We start from the raw sequence: 17,702 nt of genomic DNA on the forward strand, positions 1-17,702 counted from the left end.
ATGGGCGATGGAAAATCCACAGGAAGGACAAGAAAGCTCTATAATAGGGTAAAGAAGACTCATGTCAGAGCCCAATCTACAATTCAAGATGGTTAAAGACTGACAATAACACTAATAAGATCGAAAGAGCTACAAAATATATATATATATATATATAATATATATTTTGGTAAGGGTCTATAACTTTCCCAAATGAGTTATTTTAGGACCAAACCCTATTTTACACCCATTTTAATAAGTATCTTATAAGTATGTCACTTTTATATTGACATACTATTTATAATCAATCACATCAAATAGTTATGAAAATAGGTGTGAATAGGTCATGGTCCTAGAATTTTTCTTTATTTTTCCTCATAATTTCATGTCATTTCAACTTGACCAATAGCCCTGCCTTTTGTCACTGACGATTCGATATCATTGTAGACTGCAGCTTCATGTCTCAATTTACCAAGTTTTTCACCTTGACCCCAAATGGCATATAAGCTTCTTCGTTGTGAGCCGCTTCATCACCAATTTCCATATCTTCAACAGACATTCTTAGAGGAACCACAAATCGCACCAAGATACAGATTATGCTTGTAATCACAATATTTAGTTTGACAATAAACAGAATCCCAAGAAGCTGAATTCCCTTTTGTCGAAACCCAGCCTTGAAATTTCCCATTTCAAAACCATAAAATTGGCCAACATAATCACCGTATGAATTAAAAAACAAATTGTTTAATTTAGGCTCTGCAAAAAGGCCGGTTAGGATTCCCCCGAGACAGCCAGCAATTGCATGGGTGTGCAAAACTGCCATTGTATCATCAACCATTTGAAGGAGCTGGATTTCTTGTGGATGATCATCATAGTGAACCAAGGAATTCAGCCTGAGCAAACCCCCATTATTGCTGCCCATCCTTGCACGACCCCTACAAAATTAAATTGTAAGAAAATTTTACTTTTGTAGATATTTATACATAATGTTGCATGCCTATATTATATATATATATATATATAAATCATATATTTACCTTTATGTATTATATATTACATTTGCTTATAATATGAAAAAAAGCAATTCATATAATCATTACATTTATCTAAACATATACACAAGCCACAAGGCTCAAGGATTTGGTATTGTTTTAGGAAAATAATTTTCCTTACTATTTATGAAAATAGGGTGTGTTTTCTACTAATGGGCAGGAGACTTACCGGCTGCTGGGGTGATGCAAACCAAGCCAGTGATCACGCCTTGAATCGTCCCAATAATGGAAGCCTTCCCAAAAAAGTAGACATCCAACATCACCCAAGTAAGCAAGCTTGTAGCGGTGCAGGCATGCGTGTTCAACACGGCCAAGGAAGCATCAACATTTACTGAATACGGGTCACCTCCATTGAACCCTGTCCAACCCATCCACAAAAGTCCTGCCCCAGTTAACATGAGAAGGATGTTGTTTGGAGGGAACCGTTCCCTATCTTTGGATAGACGAGGACCAACCTGCCATGAATTATTATGGAGAGCGATATGTCATGTTTCTCAAATGTGTGATTATTGTTTATTATTTATTGATTTTTTTCATCATAAGTGGAGGAGGGGAAAGAGATTCAAACTCTGTGCGTCTCTTTTAGAAATAGTAATACCGTGTTAATTGCTATAGAGGTTTTGGCCAAACGTGATTATTGTTTGCTAAAAGTTGGCCAAGCTTGGTCAACCAGGTCACCCATCAATGACATAACTTAATGAAATTGATTTCCTGTATATGTAACATTTATACACATTACATGAGGGTGGGTTAAAAAAACAGTAATGTAACTAATAATGTACAGATGAAAGCAAAAAAACAAAGATAACTCTCCCTTTCCCTTTAGCAAAAAGAAAAAAACTCTCCCTTTCTCTAGTGCTGTTGGATTCTCTTTACTATATTATAGGTTGTGGATTTTGTTTCTTGCTTTTATCACAATCACCACCACGAGCAAGAATATAGAAGTACTGTTGGCCATGTAAAACAACCGGCGAATCGATTCTAGAGGTATGTACTTGTTTTCTTTCAATTGTAACTGAGGTTTTAAGTTTAAGGGGCAAATAAATGCACTAATGCCCTATGTTTTGTTTTGGCAAATGAGTCGAGGAATCAATGTTGGAGATTAAACTTTCACAGTTGTTAGCATCTTTTTGCAAGTAACTTGGAGAATATATGTCTATTCTCCTCGTTTTTATTTATTTATTTATTTATTTTTATATTTTTTTTAAGAAAGACGGGATAAATTTTTTCCATACCCAATATGCTGCTGTAAAGCCAGCAACTCCTGAGGACAAATGGATCACAAATCTACCAGAATAATCTATGATTCCTAACTTGTAGAGAAACCCATTATTACTCCATATAGTGAACGCTCCAATAGTGTATGAAGAGGTCAACCATAAAGGCACAAAAAGCATCCATGCATAGAAGTTCAAACGTCCCAACAAGGCCCCTGCAATCAAAATCAAAGTGATTGCCGCAAAGGCAAATTGGAAATACACCATTGTGGCATTAGGAAAATTTCCGGAAAATGCCTTCTTGAAAAGAAATTTTTCGTCTAGTGCAAAGTTGGGAGTTCCCAAAAATGGAACAGGGAGCTCATCCCCAAGAGACATCCTATAGCCCCATAAAACCCAACAAACAAGAACACAAGCAAAAGCATAGAGTGCCATGAAAGCTGAGTTCACTGCCCATTTCTTCTTCACCGCGCCACCATATAGGATTATGAGCCCCGGAACACTTTGTAGGCCCACTAGTGTCGCGGTGGTAAGCTGCTGTGGATTGTCACCTTTGTTCATCCATGCGGGGCTAGCTTGATCTGGTTCAAGGTTAGGAGGGAGGGCAAAGGTAGTGTTATTCATTTTGCTTCAGAAAGTAGGTTTCACAGTATTGTGACAATGTTTGACACTAATAATAAGCCTAATGGTTTAATTATAAGAGCCGAACGTTTGTCAAATTCTCACGATAGGAACACATTTGTTTGTTTGTAGTTGTACAGTGCTAGTTCTCTTAGGCTACTTCACTGCATAATATATTCTTAATTTTGGCGGGTGTTCCAATAGTTCCAATCGATGTTTTCAAGAAACAAGGATCATACACATTTAGATTTCTTTTTTGGGAGCACGAATTTACAAAACAATTAAATAGCCTGTTAGCAATCCGCATGACGCCATTTTTTTTTTTTTTTAAAGTCACTATTATAAGTACCCCTATATTTGTAGTAATGTAGTTATATTTTGTCTGGGACAGCAACAATTATTTTCAATTATATGCATGATCTGGTGTCCTATGATTGTCACTCTTTGGCCATTAAACCATTCATATGGGCATGTATAAGTACAGCGGGCATAAACTTGTTTTGAAACTTTTAAAAGTGACATCTCGTAGGTTTCATTTATATTTAAGAAAAATAAGTAGTCTATTTTGTTTGCTACAATTTTTGTATAATTGATATCGTATATAATATCGTATAGTCTACTAAGAAGTAGCAACAGAAGAAGTCCATTAGATGGACAATAAAATAGTTGGAAGTTGAACCGCATTTTATTTTTAGATACAAACTTTAATTTAATGGTTGATTTCAAATTGCAAGTTGGCCCTCTAAAACCTTTTATTTTTTTTTCAGGGTAAACTCTCTTCGTAACCTTGCATGTTGCAAGGTCTTCGCAGGTGTGGATTGAGTAATAAAATTTACACAAAGGATAGTATATAATAGAAAAATTAACACGAACGATCGATGTTGGTGATGATGATGATTCAGTGGCTACGTGATTGACCTGTCAATGATATATGCAAGAAGCAAAAACTTAATTTAGGTAATAGCAGTGATTCACCAAAAAAAATAGAAAAGAAAAGAAGGTAACTGGGCTAATTAGTACTCCGATGTTTAAATTATCAGTGATCTCGATCACTACAAAAAGATCGAACTTTAACTGAATAAGAACATAGATTTTTCATACTTTTCTCTAGTTGAAGGACTCTAGATTTATAGGCTATCTAGTGACTTATTTTTTTTCCTCTTTGTAGCATTGATGTGGGTGAGCTTGGTGGCATTGCCCTGGTCATAAGCGAGATCCTAGCCTTTTGACTGTTGATTTCGGTTGATGGAGGCTATGGATTCTAGTTTCCATGCTTCCCTTTTTGGGCACAAGATCATCAGTTATGGTTGAAAAATCATCGCTAGAGCTGTAGACATTGTGCATGATTCCCCATTTATTATGAGCTTACCCTACTATATTGATTTGTTACGTTCTTCAATGGGTTTTAGGTCACTAGAGTATTAGTATTGATAGCGTTAAAAAGCTCAATTGTTATTTTTAGCACTACTAATTACAAAAATGGAAGCACATTAGTGGAGCTAAATGTATATATTATAGCTTTTCAGTCATTGTGCACAGTAACTCAAAGGTAAAAAAAAACATAGCATTTTATTTATGCATTCACACTAATGAAGAATATTTAAATGATTTATTTTCCTTTTTCTCTGTTATTACCGTTGCAGCTCTCAGTCTCTGTTCTCTCTCCTCAGATTTCTCTCTCCTCTTCCTCAACCTCGCCCTGCCCAGCCGCCGACAGACCCATCCGACTGCCCGGCTCCGACCACCTCTTCCTCCACTCGCCGCCGACCCAAGCCACCGGTACTCTTCTCCCTTTCATTTTTTTTTCTTTCTTCCTCCACTCCTCACCGGCCCAACTCCCCTGCCCCACGCTGACCCATCTAGCCCTCGCCGCTAACCCAAGCCCCAAGTCCCCAGCTTACCCACGCCAACCCATCTCACCCTCTCTAACCCATCTCGCCCTCTCTTCTCTGTTTGGGTAACCAATTTCTTCAAAGCTTGCTTGCTGATTTACAGGTAAGTTATCTCTGTCTTCTTCATCATGTAATGCTTAGGGTTTTTGATTTGGGGTTTTTGCTTCTAGTCTCCTAGAATTTGAATGATAAATTTTCCATGTTAGTTGGGAATTTTCTGTTTGCAGGGAATTTATATTTGTTGATTCTAATGATAAATTTGCAGGAAATTGGAATGATAAATTTTTAGTTTTTGCTTCTCGCCGATTTTTGTTTGTTGATTCTAATTTATTACAATAAATGTCATATTGGAAATTGTTTTGTTAATTTTCTGATTCCAGGGAAGTTTATGTTCTTTGTTTCTAATGTATTGGTGTAAATGTTAGTTTGGGAATTTTCTATGTGTAGGGAAGTTTACATTTTTTTTTTTTTTTGTTTCTAATTTATTGCAATATAAATTTGCAGGGAATTGGAATGATAAATTTTCTGTTTTTGCTTCTCGCCAATTTTTTGTTTGTTAACTCTAATTTATTACAATAAATGTCATGTTGAAAATGGTTTTGGGAATTTTTTGTTTGCAGGGAAGTTTATGTTTTTTGTTTCTAATGTATTGGTGTAAATGTTAGTTTATGAATTTTCTGTGTGTAGGGAAGTTTATATTTTGTTGTTTCTAATTTATTACCTTACTGGTCTTTACTTTCCGTCTACTTGGAAGTATATATTGCTATTTCTAATTTATGGCATCACAAGGAGACTTACCATATTACACGGGAATCATAAATGGGGATATTGATATTGACTTGTCAATTTTGGGTGGCGGTGACAACGGGGTGGTAGCGGCGGCGTGGTTGTAATTGTTGTTTATTGTAATAGATATTTTTTTTTTATTGTAGTAAATATATTATTTTATTGTGTTGTTTATATTATTTTATTGTGTTGAAAGCTAAAATAAGATCACTAATGTTGGGTGGTTTGTAAAGTGAGAATGTAAAATAGAAGGCCAAATAGCTAAAATTATGGCTTTGCCAACGTGGATGCTCCTGGCATGGCAAGGAGGGATGGCCACGTTTTTATGCCTCAAAGTTGTGAGGTTGCCCATTTCGTTTATGGTTGTGTAGATTGTGAGTAGTTTGGGTCCAGTGCACAGGAAGCAATGGACCTAATCTAGAAGAGAAAATACTATATATCACACACATATAACATACAAACAGAATAAGAGAATTTGAAATCAAGCATAATTTTGATATACAAACCCACTAAGTATAATATTTTTGTACACAGTATAATTTTATCAATGTTACACAATTCTAAAATTTTTTAATACACGCATTTTTTTCAACAAACCCTTTTTAATGGATGCATTTTTTGTTTTTTAACAAACTCATTGTTAGATTATATTATATCATTGTACACAACCCTACATGGTTGCAAAATATTAAGATTATTAGAGATTAATAGCTATCTCATTTATAAAATATTTAAAGTTAATTGTTTAAGAAAAAAATATTTATAAACAAAATATATATGAGTTAATGGATTGTATATTAAATAAGTATTAGTATGAAATTTGGTGTGTGTGTTAAGAACAAAGTGAGCATTTAATGTAATTGCAAAATAATCAAATAAAACGTTTTGTAAGTGGTATGATATTAACAAAGAGTTATACCATGTGTAACTGATTCTAACCCACACGAGGCAACATCTTTTATTTCCACGTCCTTTCCCTCCACCCCTACCAACCCAATTAATTTTCTCTTAAAAAAAAAAAAAAAACCTTTGTTGAGGATGATGAACTCACAAAAATATCTTCTTCCAAAAAAAAAAAAGTCATCAATTATTGTAAAATAAAGGAAATATAAAGATAAGAAAAAGAACACATGAGAGTAAGAATATATATGAATTACTTATTCGTTAGTGGTATTCACCACATTATATTATTTCTAACATTGAATACATACATACACACACACACACACACACACATATATATATATATATATATGTTCTCTAGCTCTAAGTGTTTCTTCGTTTCTATCTCTTACAATAATAATATAGGTAGATATATATTGCTGAGATGAGAGAATTTGCAGGGGACAAGACATTAACTTGGGATACTAAATTTCTACCCTTAATAACTAGGGTGGATTGCTAACAGGCCTCTTATGTGGACAATGAACAAGGGCAAGAGATATTGCCTACTCTATTTAGGGTAGGCAGCTGATAAACAAAAATGAATAAAGGAGGGAGATATAACACCAACAAATAAGGCCCTGTTTGGTACACCTACTCAAACACATGTTTTCAGTTTTTAAACAATATTATACATATGTCTATATTTTTTACCCACACGTATTTTCCCGCAAAAGGCTCAAGGCATGTTTTTCAAATATCAATAGAGGGCCCAATTTATTTTTAGCCCAACAAGGTTTAACGTTATAGAGTGACCTGGTTTGGCTCTCCATAAACATAGTTCAACACCAGCACCTCTCCCTAAAATTCTTTTTCTTTGTATCAATAATTAGAAGAACTCCCCCACTATCTCCTTTTGAAGTATTTACTAAAGCAATATTTTGGGATCCGTAAATGTCCACTAGCTGCAATTCTCACAAAGATAGCACAATCCAAGGTATATTCTTCATTCAACTCCTCAAATTCAAGAAAAACCCTCACCTTCCTCAAAAATCTTAGCACTGCCACTCAAAGATTAGATTTTGAAAACACCAATGGGTCTTAGTGCCAAGTAGATGATTCTTTAGAATATCAAAATAAACATAGTGAGAGCCAAAACCCTGCAGATTTTCATCACAAATCAAACCCCAATGAGGGTTATTGAGAAAGCAATACAAACGATTTTGTAAGTTACCCAGTTTGGCAAAATGGGAGTTTTAGTGGGTTTAATGAGCAAAATGAGTTTTACCAAAATTCTAGTGGGCTTTAGAGGGAGAGCTTTGGAAGTACATATCTGAACAAACTAGCTTGGCAAAATGGAAATTTTAGAGGAAATTATGATCAAAATGTTGGGCAGGTGTAGTAGAACCTAACTGGGATTCATGCTAATAATTTAACAAGTTTGGAACAGAATTCAAGTGGGTTTTATAGGGAAAGCACAAGAAATGGATTTCAGAATCACTCAGTTCAGCAAAATGGGAATTTTGGTGGGAATTATGGGTGTAATAATGGAGAGTTCTTGCAGAACCATCATGTATATGGGGGAAATGGACGTATACAAAATTTATGTGGGTCATCCCACAAGGGTGCTAGTGAAGTGAGGCAAAACCCATATAGGTTTGATTCCCAAGGCCTTTTAGAATCTCAAGGAAGCCTAAATGGGAACAACAGGCAAAACTGTGGGCAGCAAGCCCTAGGTGATCATAACTTTGGCAATGTTGGAATGTTTCAGCATAGCCGAAGCTTTGGATAGTATCAGCAGAACCAACATGTCGTACAATATCTGCCAAACTTGAATACTTTTCAAAGTATGACAGATGGTTCTCAATTATCAAATAATCCAAAACAAGAGGGGAAATTTTCAGAGACACCTGAGAGTCACCAATATCTTGGTACTCTTGAGGAGCTAGATGGTTTTTGCAATGAGGGGAAAGTGAAGGAAGCCGTGGAAGTTTTAGGGTTGTTAGTTAAGCGATGTCATCCTGTGGATTTGCCCCAATATTTGCAGTTAATGTGGGAGTGTAGTGAGGCTCAATCTCTGCAGGAAGCAAAATTTGTTCATGAACAATTCATAAGATCACTCTCACCACTAGAAGTGAGTACCTACAATAGAATCATAGAGATGTATGGGAAATGTGGTTCTATGGATGATGCGTTCATGGTGTTTAATGCAATGCCAACCTGCAATTTGACGTTGTGGGACACTATGATGACATGGCTTGCTAAGAATGGTCTTGGGGAGGATGCCATTGATTTGTTCACTCAGTTCAAGAAAACAGGAATGAAACCTGATGGTCGAATGTTTTTTGGTGTTTTATCTACTTGTAGTTGAACGATTTTAGACCTCTTATAACAACCAGATTAACTTAGTTAATTAGCCAAGTGATTAACTTAGTTAATTTCAGTAATTCTAGGTTATCACAAACACACAATCATATCAAAAGTATAAAGCAGCGGAAATATAAAAGACACAATGATATGATGACCCAGGAAACCACAAGGTAAAAACCTGGGGAGGATTTGACCTATCTATCTTCAAGGTAAACCTGAATCCACTATGCGAAAGAATCGAAGTTCATACAAAAGGACTTACAAGCTCCCCACTTAATTTCTTAATGCTACCCACCAGTAGAATTTACTGACACGACCACGTGCAAGTTCCGAATTCACGGACTCCTTCTTTCTTTAGATTCTCCAATCAGCTACAAGCACCCACGCTTGATAATCTTTAAGCTTCAATGGTAGCAACTGAATTGATCATCAAGATGTTGAAGTAATCTCTACCTTGAAAACCCTAAGTTTTGTGTAAAGGAAAGCCCCTCTAGATCTCACAAGAGATTTACACAAAACAGCAAAGTATGAGCAACAACTCAACTGGAGCAACTCTAAAAACGTGGCTAGGGTTTTTCTTTATATACCTAGGGTAAAAACAAAAAACCCAAACCGTTTAATGAGTTAGGGCTGAGCTGGAATATTCTGCCATAAAACATTCTGCTCGAGATTCGATCGATCAAGTCTTTCCTTCGATCGATCGAGCCAGGCCGAAATGCACCAATGCATCTGCAGCCACTCGATTCCAACTTTACATGAAAGACCCAACTTTGAGCAAGCCTAAATAAGACTAAACAACCTATTTTGATCATGGTTTGCCAACAATACAAATTAGAGTTCTAAATATATAAAATCCTAAATCTTTAGAACCTAACAAACTTCCCCTTTGGTAATCCGTGACAAAACACAAACACTTAGTTCAAAGTTTACAATTTAAAAAGCCTTTTACAAAAATAATGCTCATAAACCAAAATTCAATCCTAACTACTATCCATCAGTTGCAAGTGTAGACAGCAGCTCAATTGAATCAACCTGTATATTTCTTGAAACACTAAACAAAACGCATAAACGCATGTGTGACAAAAAAAAGTAAATCAACAAATATGCAAACTAACTCTCCCTCTAAGTTAGATACATCCAAAACAAGGTTAACTCCCCCTAAACATAACATTCTTGTATTTTCCACACATATTCTCACATTTCAAATAAATCTCCCCCTTTTTGTCACGTATTGACAAAGACAACTCAAACAAAGAGTAACAAAGGTCAAGAGAAAATAGACAATCAAGGGAAGGAAACACAAAACAAATCAACTCTATAGAAAATAGAGACACCTCCCCCTATGAACAACAAAGGTTAAAAACAGGCTTCTCCCCTCTATAAAAATAGGAAAAACAAAACAAGTTTTGGGAAAAACAGTATGGGGAAAAATAAAGGAGAGGGGGAGGGGGGGTAAACATACAAACGAAAGTTAAAAACTAAGGTGAGAATACACATGAAGAAAAAATATTCTCTCTTTCAATCAAATGCAAACATGACACTATGTGACCCATAAATAGTTGCATGAGTAGAGAAAATATTTGCACATTGATTATCCATAATATTTCTTAAGAAAAATATTTTCTATAGTTCACACATAAGAAATAGCATATACTAGAATGTACAAAACTCAAAAATTAATCAATTAATTTTTAAATCAAGTTGAGTACCCAATTTAGCAAAGTGTATGCAAGCTATGTGCAAAAACAATGAGAGATATGACTGCAAAACTGCAAGATGGATACAAAAACAATGCAATGCATGTGAATCCTAAACACAAATGATGCATGGAAAAAAATTTGGTCAAAAACATAGAAACTGAAAATTTTTCAGTTTCGATCGATCGAGAATCGATCGAATATCAATTGAGTCAGGCAGACTCAAACCAAAAATTTTAATTGCAATTTCAATTGATTGAAAAATAGGTTCGATCGATCGAAAGTTTGGAAAAATCAGATTTTTGAAAAACGGAGCATTTTAATGTAGAAACTCCTCAAAACACATTGTTTTATAAAAATATGCATGAGTATGAGACGAAAAGTTTTTCATAAATACTTGAATTCAACCCAAATTTTCCAGAATCAAGATTTTCAATCAATTTGTCCTTAAAGCGCAAACATTAAACACATTTTGTATTAAAATCAAGGAACTTTTAATCTTGGAGGGCCACAACAAAATCACACACAATATAATGTACTAAGTTTAGCAAAGAGTAACATGTGTAGTGTGTGCAACTAGCAAAAGTTTGAGATACATGTGAGGTGATATGTGAATAGCAATCAATCACAAAGTCTACAAAATTCATCACATAGAATTTAAAAGAGACTATTACCTAAAGAGTTACATTATATAACTCCCATATCTCCTAGAACATAAGCTTGCAATCATGTAAGTTTCTTGAATTTTGCCTCATAATGTACACATAGATTTTAGTTAAGTGAATTGGCATCAAGCCTAATAGTACACATCAATTTTAATTATGTGAAATGGCATTAAGTCTAATAGTACACACCAATTTTAAGCATTAAGCAATTAAACCGAGACTATACCTTATGTTCTTTTTGTGCATGTGCTACACTTTCTCGAGCACAAAATCTTATGATACGCACTAAGGTGTTCATGATTGACTAGTGAACAGTGATGAGATGGTTATTTATGCATTTCTCAAAAGGATCAAGTCTGACAGTCAAATAACATGTGACTTCAAGATCAAGATAAGATGATCAAAAACCATAAACATCTTTCCCACACAACATACACTACAAAGCTTCAACTAGTAAAGTGCAATAAATAAGCTCATCAAAGCTAAATAAGGTACATAAACTTGTTATGTAAAGATAATATGGCCAATCCTTGATTATAAATCCAAGATGTGAAATACAAAACACAAAAATCCTTTTGGTTCTAAAATAAAATTTATGACCAAATACAAAAAGCACACATTATGCTAAATGAACAATGCAAATGTAATGCATGACAATGCTTAACTAAGTTATAGAGGGTACTCAAACAAGAAATATCAATTTCTTAATTAACTCATGAGTACAAATACAAACTAGTATACACTTACACAAAATCAGAAATAGCTTAGCACAAATTATTCAAGTTTCTTCACAATGTCAAGCATGTTCTAAATCAAGAGAGAGATATCATAACTCATGTAATCCTCAAGAACAATAAAACAAGACACAAAATAAAATATTTTTGTCTTTTTGAAAATTTTTAATGTTTTTGGATTTTTTTTTAATAAAAACAACCTAAAAAACAAAACAACCAAAAACAAAAACAAAACATGTCCGCAAATAATTGAAAGAATTAAATCAGGGACAAGCTAGCAACACTCACCTTGGAGAATCTTTTCTCACCCATCTAGCACGAGTCTTCGGCTTTGTAGGTGAAAATTCATGTGAAGCAGAGTGTATTTGAGGGATTATACCAAACTTCTGAGAGAGACTGAAATCCTGCAAATTCCTTTCACAAGCTAACAAGCTCAAATTTTTCAAAAGAATATGAAACAATTTATTTGGACTTATGGCAAGAGAAATATCATCACATATCCTAGATTGACATACAGAATGCTTAAGTTTCAACTTATGACAATTAGGATGAATATGACCACGAACACCATAAAAGTGGCAAACAGAAACAAATTTAGGAACATCAGTATTCTTAATAGCAAATCTAGTCTCAGATTTAGGTTTTTGCCTCAACAAAGAACAGTTTGGTCTAATATGACCAACAACGCCACAAAAGTGACAGGTAGGCACAAAAACAAATTTCTTTTGCACACTAGCAGCAGGTTTAGACATAGCTTTAGAAACTTTAGCGTTAACATCAGAACTTTTACCTTTGTCTAACCTAGCAAAATAAGCCTTCTCTTTATTATTCCTCTTGAAAGGAAGGATGTAAACTTTCTCAATCTTAGGCTTAAGAGAAACAGAAACACTTCTGTTATCAACAACAGGCTTGGTACTAGTCAAATTTTCAATTTTAGTTTTAGATTCAACTAACTCTTGTTCCAAGCTTTTTATCTTCTCATCTTGAGAGGAAATTTGATTTCTCAAAAATTCATTCTTCTTATTAGACTCATCTAATCTCACAATCAAATCATCTTTTTCAAAATTAGCCAATTTTAACTCTTTTTTAAATTTCTTAGAAATTTTCAAAGATTTAGATAATTCCTTACGAAGAGTTTCAAAAGCATCAAAAAAATCAACAGAAACAATAGTGTCCTTTTTATTCAAAACATTACAGGCATCAATAAAATCAGCAGAAGCATGAGTAGAAAGACACTTCAAATTATCCATGATAACAGGGGTCAAGGATGAGCTCTTAGATCAAAGGATCTACAGACAAAAGAGCTACCCGCTTTGATATCACTTGAACGGTTTTAGACCCCTTATAACAACCAGATTAACCTAGTTAATTAGCCAAGTGATTAACTTAGTAAATTTCAGCAATTTTAGGTTATCACAAACACACAATCATATCAAAAGTATAAAGCAGCGGAAATATAAAAGACACAATGATATGATGACCCAGGAAACCACACGGTAAAAACCTGGGGAGGATTTGACCTAGCTATCCTCAAGGTAAACCTGAATTCACTATGCGAAAGAATCGAAATTCATACAAAAGGACTTACAAGCTCCCCACTTGACTTCCTAATGCTACCTACCAGTAGAACTTACTGACACGACCACGTGCAAGCTCCGAATCCACGGACTCCTTCTTTCTTTGGATTCTCCAATCAGCTACAAGCACTCACGCTTGATAATCTTTAAACTTTAATGGTAGCAACCGAGTTGATCATCAAGATGTTGAAGTAATCTCTACCTTGAAAACCCTAAGTTTTGTGTAAAGGAAAGATCTTCTAGATTTCACAAGAGATTTACACAAAATAGCAAAGTATGAACAACAGCTCAACTGGAGCAACTCTAAAAACGTGGCTAGAGTTTTTCTTTATATACCTAGGGTAAAAACAAAAAACCCAAAACGTTTAATGAGCTAGGGCTGAGCTGAAATATTCTGCAGAAAAACATTCTGCCCGAGATTCGATCGATTGAGCCTTTCTTTCGATCGATCGAGCCAGGCTGAAATGCACCAATGCATCTGCAGCCACTCGATTCCAACTTTACATGAAAGACCCAACTTTGAGCAAGCCTAAATAAGACTAAATAACCTGTTTTGATCATGATTTGCCAACAATACAAATTAGAGTTCTAAATACATAAAATCCTAAATCTTTAGAACCTAACAGTAGTGTTTTGGGAGACATTGATGAGGGAATGTTGCACTTTGAATCAATGATCAAGGATTATGGCATAGTCCCATCCATGGATCATTATATGAAAGTAATAGACATGCTAGGAAGTACAAGATATCTGGATGAAGCTTTTGAGTTCATAGAAAAGATGCCATTGGAGCCAAGTGTTAATATATGGGAAACCTTGATGGATCTCTGCAGAGTTCATGGGCACATGGAACTTGGTGATCACTGTGCTGAGCTTGTTGAGCAGCTGGACCCCTTACGCATGAATGAGCAATCGAAGGCTGGCCTTCTACCTGTTATACCTTCAGACCTTGCAAAACAGAAAGAGAAGAAGAAACTAGCAAGTCAAAGTCTTTTAGAAGTTTGGAGCAGGGTCCATGAATATCGAGCGGGAGATAGATCTCATCCTAACACTGATAAGCTCTATGCGGAACTTAGGCATTTAAGGGAACAAATGAAAGAGGCTGGTTACATACCAGAGACTAGATTTGTGTTGCATGACATAGACCATGAATCCAAGGAGGAAGCTCTTCTTGCTCATAGTGAGAGATTTGCTATTGCTAACGGTCTCCTTAATAGTCCAGTTTGTTCACCCATTAGGATAATCAAGAACAGTGGTGGAGCCACACACAAGGGTGGGGTTCCAAGGCCCCCCCCAAAATTTTAAAAAATTAATTTATAGTATGTATATTATTTGCATTTAAAAAAATGTAGCATGTAAAAATTAAAGTTGGTCCTCTCAAATTTTGAGTCATTTCAATGGTGCTCTTAAAAGAAAGAGAAATCATATTAAAATAATATAATTTAAGAGGTTTAACAAATTAAGCTATGTAGAAAATGATAAATTTTTGTATATATCTAATAGAAGAAATACATGACTTTCATATACTCTTTAAAATTTAGAAGATGATAAATTCTCTAAGTAAATTAATTTATATATATGTGTGTGTGTAGAAGTTTGTTTTAACTAATATATTAGCATCACAACTTGGCCCCCCCAAACCAAAATTTCTGGCTCCACCCCTGATCAAGAATCTTCGTGTTTGTGGTGATTGCCATACTGCACTAAAGGTCATCTCAAAGATCGTTGGCAGAGAATTGATCATATGAGATGCTAAGAGGTTCCACCATTTCAAAGTTTGGTTGTGCTCTTGCCGGGATTATTGGTGAAAAAAGAAACTTGAGGTACTATCCTATTTTACATTAAAAATTAATAATCATAAGTTTGAAAAGTATATATATTTGGGTCTCTATTGTTTGTTGATTTTACATTTGAATATGGTATATTCTTGTTAAGCATGTTAGCAATGTTGACTCTTATGATGTGAAGTTATCTAAATTCTATTTTTGCTTTCTGTTTCCTGTTGAGATGGAATGATTGGTAAACAATAATCTAGTTGGATATTTACATCTTCAGCTCTATTTTTTTACAGTCTCTATATGATTTATGTTTTATCATCAAATAGACAAATCTGAGTAGAGGACATATTAAAGTGTTGAAGGTATATAGCCCATGCCTATGTGAAATCAGAATCTTTCAGTGTTTGCTGTTAGTGGTGAGGTTTGAGGTGCACGTGTTATGCATGTCTAATGCCAATGGGAAGTGCTATAATTTTGCAGCAAGCTTTCACATATTTGGAAATCATAATTTAAATTGAATGTGACATATTTTACAGGTAATATTGGAGGGTAGTTTCAAGACTGTTAATTTGGATAATTGACATGCATGGGTTGGTTGTAACACGTATTCATTTGATTATACAACTTGCCCTAACTGCATTCTACCCTTGTGAAGAATCTCATATTTATGCTGTGGTCAAATAACTATAGGCACCATGCTGCATCTGTTATTAGACTTAACTAGGACTCAGATTGATATAATTTTCACTAGCTCCTTATCCATGCAAGGCATGGGATTGAAAATGAATTAAAAATGATGATTTAAAAATTGCTATTAAATTTGAAACATTAAACCTAAAATACTCAATGATTTTCATACTCAAGCAAAAAAAAAAAAAAAAAAAAAACTTAAAAAAAAATCAAATCAAACAACAAAGGAAATTCATGGTACATACCCATGATAAAAACCTAACAAATACAATCAATGATTATAATTTCATACTCAAGCAAAAAAAAAAAAAAAAAAAAAAAAACTAAAGACAAATATCAAAACCAAACAACAAAAGTCATGATACATACCCATGATACAAATATATCTTAACACTATATACACTAACACTAGCAAAATCCACTAACACTATATACACTAAACAATCAACAAACCCATACCTGACATGAGGATGTGCAAATGTGCTGAGATTGTATGAGTGAGAGAGGGAAAGACTACAATGAGTGTTGGGATTGTGTGACCCAAGAGACCTAGACAAAAAACTAGATCTGATATAAGGACCTAGACATGATTGCTACGTGGAGTAATTTTTCACCACAATTTAAAAATCGAGTTTCTGAGACTCGGTTTCACTTTTAGCAAACCGAGTCTCTAAGGCTTGATTTCCAAGTGGCATCTACGTGGAATCTTAAACCACAGAAATCAAGCTTCTTCGGCTCAAGATGAAAATCGAGTCTTATAGACTTGATTTCCACGTGAAAAAATCCCCCTCTTCATCCCATTACTGCTATATTATGGCATGGCCAAGCTTCACGTGGCCATTTTGCCAAAAATGTCACTGTGGGGCATGATTGCTTTTGAACACATGAAAGACTAGTTGCATACAAATTTACTTAGATAATTTTCATTATAGATATTGCAATTCATTGTTTATCGACATTCTTTGAACATTGAATGCAGTTCGATTTATATGTCAGAGGCCTAGCCACTAGATCATTTGAGCAATATGAATTGTAGACCTTATAGCTCGTTGATGACTTATTGCCTCCAATTAAAGGCTTTAATAATCTATGTATGAGAAAAGAACTCTAACTGAGGGATTTTAGAGTTACGTTATTTCCTGGATTGGAATAAGAATCAATTGAGGCCGTGAACATCTCAATATTTGTAGGATTGGAACACTAATGAGTCTAGCTCAAATGTCACTTCCTCCTTCCATAATAGTGAGATGGGGAAGTGAGATTGTGGATTTGGACGTGTATGACTTAGGATAAAAAATTATTGTAGAATTGGAATTTTAGTTATATTTTTAAATCTTTACTTTATTTTTTGTTGTCTAGGGAATTAACAAAAAATGAGATGGACAGTGAGATTGTGGGTTTGAAATCCATTGGATGCACAAATAACTTACCAATAAAGAATTATTTTGTTGAATTGGAATTTTAGTTTGATTTTATTATTATTATTTTTTTCATATGAAGATGCAATTTTTCAAAACAAAGTTTTAATGGATGCTACTTGCACGGACGTATCCTGTCTCTAATTTTTTTGAAATTTATAGATCATTGTAATCTTAGAACTTAAATGCTATTCATCTAGTATACCTCCTGTGTACTTGATTCATTATTTTTGTTGATCAATATAATGTATTATTTATTTTTTGTATTTTCAAGGAATCAACTTTTGCAAAAATTACGGGTAAAGTTGCCTACTAATCACTTCTCTTGGACCTCATAGAAGCGA

The 17,702-nt window shown here is 34.5% G+C and overlaps 1 protein-coding gene, 1 long non-coding RNA gene and 1 pseudogene across 2 annotated transcripts; 2 read left to right on the forward strand and 1 right to left on the reverse strand.

Annotated features, from left to right (window-relative positions):
• Positions 1-293: 293 nt before the first annotated feature.
• On the reverse strand, positions 294-2,872 carry LOC112008944 (ammonium transporter 2 member 5-like). Its single transcript, XM_065774700.1, is given in 5 exon segments — positions 294-482; positions 485-828; positions 831-914; positions 1,201-1,486; positions 2,267-2,872. Coding segments are annotated over 5 exon segments (1,440 nt in total). The 3' UTR covers positions 294-362.
• Positions 2,873-4,495: 1,623 nt separating this feature from the next.
• LOC136068053 (uncharacterized) lies at positions 4,496-5,721 on the forward strand. The gene is made up of 2 exons (XR_010629452.1): positions 4,496-4,864; positions 5,266-5,721. It is a non-coding gene; the product is annotated as an uncharacterized LOC136068053 (long non-coding RNA).
• Positions 5,722-5,845: 124 nt separating this feature from the next.
• On the forward strand, positions 5,846-15,280 carry LOC112008943 (pentatricopeptide repeat-containing protein At4g32450, mitochondrial-like; annotated as a pseudogene).
• Positions 15,281-17,702: the final 2,422 nt, after the last annotated feature.

The sequence above is a fragment of the Quercus suber genome, unplaced genomic scaffold, assembly GCF_002906115.3.
Source record: "Quercus suber isolate HL8 unplaced genomic scaffold, Cork oak 2.0 scaffold_97, whole genome shotgun sequence".
NCBI classification, from domain to species: domain Eukaryota; kingdom Viridiplantae; phylum Streptophyta; class Magnoliopsida; order Fagales; family Fagaceae; genus Quercus; species Quercus suber.